The sequence below is a fragment of the Crocodylus porosus genome, unplaced genomic scaffold (assembly GCF_001723895.1).
Source record: "Crocodylus porosus isolate Cpor-Errol unplaced genomic scaffold, CroPor_comp1, whole genome shotgun sequence".
In the NCBI taxonomy this organism is placed as follows: Eukaryota; Metazoa; Chordata; order Crocodylia; family Crocodylidae; genus Crocodylus; species Crocodylus porosus.
This window is the reverse complement of record NW_017728949.1, coordinates 6,230,056-6,237,281: the sequence shown is the minus strand read 5'-3', so window position 1 is coordinate 6,237,281 and position 7,226 is coordinate 6,230,056. Positions and strand designations below refer to the sequence as shown.

At 38.8% G+C, this 7,226-nt stretch overlaps 1 protein-coding gene across 2 annotated transcripts in view; it reads right to left on the bottom strand.

Moving 5' to 3' along the window:
* Positions 1-290: 290 nt before the first annotated feature.
* Positions 291-7,226, bottom strand: part of ZDBF2 (zinc finger DBF-type containing 2) — a 28,610-nt gene continuing 21,674 nt past the window's right edge. For both annotated transcript variants that reach the window (XM_019554237.1, XM_019554238.1), the window contains exon 7: positions 291-4,258. In XM_019554237.1, the coding sequence (XP_019409782.1) occupies positions 1,417-4,258 (2,842 nt within the window). In that variant the 3' untranslated portion in view covers positions 291-1,416. The remainder of the gene's footprint in view (positions 4,259-7,226) is intronic.

Here is a 7,226-nt window from a genome sequence, read left to right as displayed (position 1 = left end):
ACATCTTTAAATATTAGTTCTGTACAATCAAAGTTGCAGATCTTCAAATTAAGGCCCTCATCTTGGGGATACTTAAGTATATGCTTAAATTGGCATAGGGAAGCAGTGTGAATTCAAAGTATAAAGGTGTTTGCAGGATTGAGGCTTGTCATCAAAACAAACGTTGTTAAAACAGGTTGTTATAATTTTTGTTTTAACAGGAAATGTATGGTTCTTTATAAGCTATAGCTATCTCTAGGTGCTAGACTCTGTCAATGACATACTGTGAATGTGTAAGGAAAATGATTTACAAAAATTTAGCTAAACTATTTACAGGACAGACCTTAGCTGCCTAAACTCCCATAGTCTTAAATAGATTTGTTGTTTTTGTTTTTTAAATATTTGATTGAGTTCAACAAAAGAAAAAGCTCAATTATAAATATATTTAAATTTAAATAACAACAGGTCAGATTTAAAGCCATGAAAAACAAAGGAACTCATAATTAAGGCTAAAATGTCTAAAATAACCCCCAGCTTATTCATTCACATTCATACGATTTTTTAAAATTTATTCAAAGGTGAAAGATGAGTTATGAAATTAATCATCAGGGTAAATTTTTCAGATTTAATACCATATATAATCTTTTGGCTTTTGAATTTTTTCATGCATCAACATTCCTTGAGCTGGACAGTGTCCATTATTGCTAAAGTAAAAGCCCACATTGCTTCTGTATTGTCCCAAAAAAGCCAAGTTGTACGTGGTTTTTTGGGGAAAAAACCCCAGTCATTTAAATTCATACAATAACTATACATGTGTTGAAGACACTATTGTACTGATCTGCATTGTATCATACTGTATTAATTTACACCAACTATGAATTAGAGTTGAAAATATATCGTTTTAACCAGGTGCACATATACACATATAAACAAAATACATGCATCATTTCAGATTAATTAGTATGGTTCCATTTAATTTCTAACATAATTGTTATTGTTTTTTGCACTTTACAATTATGTAGAAAGATGAGTAGGCACAATAAATTGTATTGATTCTATACATACTCTTACTATATTCTAGCATAACATAACACACTAGTAGTTAGTATGATAGAATACAATATGATACAATTCAAGGTCAGTTTCTATGCTGTATAAGTTGGTAAAAGATACACTGAAGTCTTGTAAATAGGGCCCCTAAGTGCTTAAATCAAACAAATATACAATTTCTGTAACTTTACAGAGTAGAACAGTGCAATACGTGGTGTGCCAGTATTCCAACAAAACAGAGTCTGCGTTGCAGTAGCTTATTATTTAACCTTGGAATAATTCTTTCTGCTGTTTTAGCATGTCTACTGGATATAGCCGACTTCTGTACACTCAGTTTTTTCCTCAGCCAGGTCTCCTGTGTTGTCTACATAAGGGATGTTTTGCTGGTTAACTCTTTCCTGGTACAACAAGACAGCTTCCCAATAAAGGTAAACTAGCAGTTCTTCTGGAGGGTCGGTTCACAGTGCTTGGTCGACCTTTATCTCCGTTTATTTCCCACCTTTTTATTCTGGAAGAACCTATGTCTGGCTTCTTTGGGAAAGACCCTGCTGTGACTTTTTGCCTTTTTTCAGGAATCCCTGAAATGACTGTAGAGTTCAGAAACGTCCTCTTCGGTTTTCTTGTCACCTGCAGCTTTTTAGCATCAGAATTTTCCTTTTTGAGGTGCTTTCCAACTGCTGTTTTCCTCAACTGGTGCTGATGGATGGAAAAGACAGAAGATTTTTGGGCACAAGATGAGAGCTTCTTTCTTATCCCCTCTTTTTGTTGTTTTTTAGTTCTGGTGGTTTGTTTGGCTAGGGTTACTCTACCTCCTTTCCTCCCAAGTACATGCCTGACGGGCATGGGTCCAGCAGGCTTCTTGGAAAAACCTGGTTCTTTGCGAGTGCCTTCTTTTCTCTTCCACATAGGCTTTGGATTCTCCTTCTCCAACTGCTTGCTCCTGATTGCCATAAGAGGTGTTTTGGCAACCCTGCCACTAAATGGAGTTAACCTAATATCTCCTTCCATCTGAGACTGGCAGGAGTTCAGAGGAGAAATAATAGTGTGTTTATAGGACTTCTCAGAGTGACCAGACACTACATAATCAGATCTTTCAGTGGAAACAGAAGACCCATCTGTTCTCTGATTTGAGTTCATATCACCCCCTTTTACTGGATCAGGCAAGAAAGATACTGAAGATAAAGTACAAAATTCTGGACAGTTGAAGGAGTTAGATGGTGTACATTCTTTCTGTGCATCAGCTAGCTTCTTCAGGTTTGCATCAAGGCTGAGACTTCTGAATAGCTGTCTAACATGGGGGGACTTTTTAGCCCCTTCTCTAGCTGTGCTCTTAGGTGGCATTTTTAAAATTCGGTTGGTCAATGGATCATAATATTTAAGAGAACACTGTTTGTATTTGTACCTGACAGAGTCCTTACTATCTGTAGAGTTATGTTTTCTCATTTTAGGGATATGTATAGGTTTGCCTTTAAACTGTTTAATTTCTGGACAAGAAAGTACATAGACCACTGTCTTAGGCTGCAGAGGGCTCATGATTTTGCTATAGGATTCAGGAAGTTTGAGGGCACATAGTCGGGTTTTCATGTTTGGAGTTCTTTCATTCTCTGGCCAAACAACATTTGTTTTCTGATTTGGTGGATCATATTCCTTTCTAACAATTTTTCTTTTTACTATTGGATAGTTCACTAAACTGGTTTGAGTCGCATGGCTGACTTTGACCACTTGGCACCTTGAAGCAAGGCGCCAGGTTCTTCTCCGAGGCATTTTAGGTATTTGTGTGTTGCATAGCATTCCCAATGCTAAGGAAGGATTATCAGAAGTCGAGCCAGTGCTTAAAGCATCATTAAATTCTGGCAGTGCTTTAACAGACTCTGCTTCTGTTTTGTTACCTACAACAATATCACTCTTCCTTTCATCTTTCTGCTTTTTCTTCATCCTCTTCCCTGGACAGTTGGTTGAGGACTCACTGTCAAAGTAACAGCGGAAGCGACCTTCTTTGAAATCACGCACAAGCGCTTCAATTTTTATATCTTCCTCATACATTATCTGGGACCATGTCTTTCCAACAAAAGAAGGAGGCACATGAGGCAGATCAGGAAGAACTGTTTCCTCATTGCAAGTTATTATATCATGTTTTGCTGCTTCTACTTGCTCCACAGAATCATCTTTTAAAACACAGCTAAGCTGGGTTCCATAGTTCTTATCTTCCAGATTTATTTGGACCTCTTTTAGAACTTCAATGTCTTTTATAGCTGCTTTGGGAAGTTCTGTTCCTGACTGAATAGGTGCATCACAGTCAAAACTCATTTCAGAGCCTTCTGGCTGACTGTGGCTTAGAAGTGATGAAATATTTAAAAAGGAATTGCTCTCTTCACCTTCGCAAGGCAACTCTCTTGGAAGAGACCCATGGCAGTACTTCAGAATAACTTCTTCAATTATTTCATCTACTGATGTTTCATACCCTCTGCTCAACTGGATGTCTTTGCATTTTTCTAATTGTAAAGATATTCCACAATTTAGCGACCTGCTGGTCTCCACAATATCCCTGAGATGGAAGTCAGACAAAGTTTCATCCTGAGATTGTAAACCATCTTGTTTAAAAAAAGATTGACCTGAGGTAATACATAAAGAGTTGCCTTGGCTATAGGTAGGACTTTGATGCGAAACTGAAGGCGTTTTTGAGTAGACTGATGCTAAGACAGGTCTAGGATGTCTATTCAATAATCCAACTTTATTGCATACACCTTTCTTTGTTTGATCACATACGCTACTTGGAATCAAATTTGATGTTGCTGAATACCTAACATTTTTTGCAAATGTAGGTGTAACAGGAGGACTGTGTGATAAAGAGCTGACAGGCAAATGGTGAGGTAGTGGGCTCACAGTTGTAAACTGGCCTTCGTGGCTACTATTTGCAATCTGAGCCCCATTTGTCAGGTTATGTCTTTTCTCACTGTTACAAAGGTCTACAGGTTTCTGGGATATTCCTAACATGCAGTTCTTCCCCCCCTCTGGTTTTTGGGTGAATGCCAATAGCACAGGAATCTCCTTCACCCCCTCAAGTAATTGACAATGAGTAGGGGAACATTTCTCAGCAATGGATTCACCGCCTCTGCTAGACATTTCCTCTCTGTTTCTAACCATCTTTTCCTCCACCCGTTCTGGAAGCAGGCAAACATCCCTGGGAGCCAATGGAGAGACAGGAGGTGGCATGTCATCATATGTTGGTCTGGAAAAAAAACAACTGTATAAATACTATAAAATATACTTAAAGGTTTTTCCTGACGAAGGTATTAAGAATCCCATAAACAAAATTAACTTTGGCACATTATGGCTAAGAATGAACCCAAACCGCTAGCTACATACTGTACAAAACCAGGCATAAAAAGAAAAACAAAAGGAATGTTCCATAAAGAACCCAAAGAAAGAAAACAATTTGGGCTTTTCAAAATGGCTGAAAACATAAATTTCATTATTCTACATGGGTTAAGAAGGGACTGTTTTTGTTTTTTAACTCATTTATTTATGGCTAAAGTTACTGCATAACATCAATAAATAAAAAGAGAACTTATCTATTAAACAGATGCTGAACAGGCTGCTGTAGTATGCTGAATAAGCATCTCTAACAAGAGACTTTATATACAAATTGTGGTGCTCTGAAACTGACTCAGTAAAAAACAAAACAAAATAAAACATGGTATTATAGTGTCCCATATTTACTGCATCTCACTAATTAACCAGATCTAAAAACTCAGCCCAATACCTGAGAAGCTGTCATGGTTCTTTCTGATACATACTTCAATTCCAGTAATAAAGTTTCACAAACTATATCTTGACTGTGGTCAACCCCTTGCCACATCACTGTTGCAATGACAGATTTTTGCACAACCTGCAATAAAGTGTTTACTGCAACCCATATCCTTTAGCTTAACTTAAGTTTTCACTTCATTGCTTTTGTAGAGCTAACAAAGTAAAGAGGGAGAGATGGATTCTGAGACTACACATGCATCAGAGCTATTTACCTCTGTGCACATCAACTGAAAATAACAACCAGCACAAGAGTACCTGAACACAAAATAGATCGTTAGGGCCTCATCTTACAAAGACCTACATATGGATTAACTTTACACCATGAATGTTGTGTGCCTCCTGAGGCTGGGGGCGGGGCATCAGCGGCAGCAGCTTGGGTGTGGGAGCTTCCGCAGGTGGCTGCGGAGGTGTCAGCGGCGAGGGGGAGGAGGGGGAGTGGTGAACGCCGAGCAGCAATCAGTAACTGCCCGCAGACATCACCGGCAGTGTCAAAGGTGAGTGTAGGGGCGGTGAGCGGCGACCGCCTGCAGGTCCACCAGCAGTCACCAACCTCAAGGGGTGTACCGCCAATCTGCACCTGCGTGCAACCCCTATACGTTGCCAACGCTTTACACATTAGAGTGATCTCCAGTGATCATTTTAACTTCTGTATTCCTCTGCATTGTAACAGGAGTAAAATGCTAGAAACAGTTTCAAATGACTTAATTGGTTACAGGCAGACACAGTTGTTTGCATAATCATGGTATCTTTTATTAGACAACTAAATAGTTGGAAGAATTGTTCTTTAAAAGCTCTCAGGCACAAACACCCTTCTTCAGGCATAGGGAGAGCCAGCTGGTGTTTGTGTGCTCTCCTAGGTGGAACTGAAGCCGATATGCAAAATGTAGGTCTGTTAATTGGTTACACGTGCTCAAAATACACTACCTTTAATGAAAGTTAAGGTCAATTGAAGTCTATCTGTGAGTAGTTCTACTGATTCAATTTATATTTAACCTGTGCTTAAATCTTTGCAGGATCAGTCCCTTAGCTCAATGAAATCCGTATCTACTCAACATGGAGTAAGAGAGCTAAAGGAACTGGTATTACTGATCAGCTAAGAAAAGCACAATCTATACTTTGCGTATATATTTATATTTTTAACAAGGTCTAGTATTATTTGGGGAACAATCTTATTTACTCAAACTAGTGTCCTATAAAGGAAATAACAGATTTTGAAATGTTGGCCGCCCCCCTTTTTTTTTTATTAAAAAAATATTATAATTACAAAGCCTCTATGACATTCATACACAACAATTACAATAATGTTAATATATATGGAGTGAATTGGGGCACAGTGGTTAAAAGTATCTTGCTATGGTGTCTGAGATGCAAGCTGGAACTTGCTCTGGATTTGTGACAAAAGACTACTCAACCCAGCTGTTAAAGGTAATGGTCATCCAGACTGGGGACTCAGGAGGACCTTTGACCTTGACATGGCAATGAACAGAGAGTAAACGAATGGACCACTTGTATTGAGGGGGCGAATGATAATTACCTCACTCTAGCAGACTCCAGCATCATGTGCATCAGCATCTCTGTGCTGAAAAACTAGCTTTAAAGTGCCCCTGCCACCATTTTTCAACATGGGGATGCTGAAACACAATGCTCCAGGAACGTTAATTACAATGGCTCTCAGAGCCACTCTAATTAAAGTGCCACTCCCCCACACTCCTGGAGCACATGTATAAACACCCGAGGTTGTGACCAAAACTAACAGAAGTTAGATTGGGAATACAGCCTCACATTTCATTCTTAACTCCCACTGTTTTCCTTACAGGCTATCACAAATTAAAGGTTTATCATTCTGATAAGAAACCTTAATATTCTTTAAGTATTAGTTTGTCATCTGTGAATGCGAGCACAGTGTCTCTTTCCCGTCAGCATTACAAGACAAATAGAGCAAAAACTTAGATTTGGGACTAGATCAGAACAGGGGAGAGAAACTTGGAGATTCTGCTGCATACAAGAGACTGCAGCACTATTCCCAGAACACTACTGGTGCCAAGAATCTCTATCACAGTGAAAAATGGTATCTGAGCTACCAGAGCAGTAAGGGATAGACCTTTATAGAATTTTATTGTGAGAACAGCAAAAATGGAAAGTAGCATACACCCTTCTTCCCCAAATTACCTCTACTGGATACAATTTCCAGGACCTTCCTGCAGAAAAGCATAATGTACCATTGCAGCTTTGCAGCTAAAGTAATCTGTAGTCATTGTAACAAGCATTTGTGCAAAGGAAGCTTTTGACTGTATATAACTAACTAGATACCACAGCAATATAAGCTTATATGTGCAAGCATACAAAATATGAATATTAGGGGTGCACCGATAGAGATTTGGGGGGGG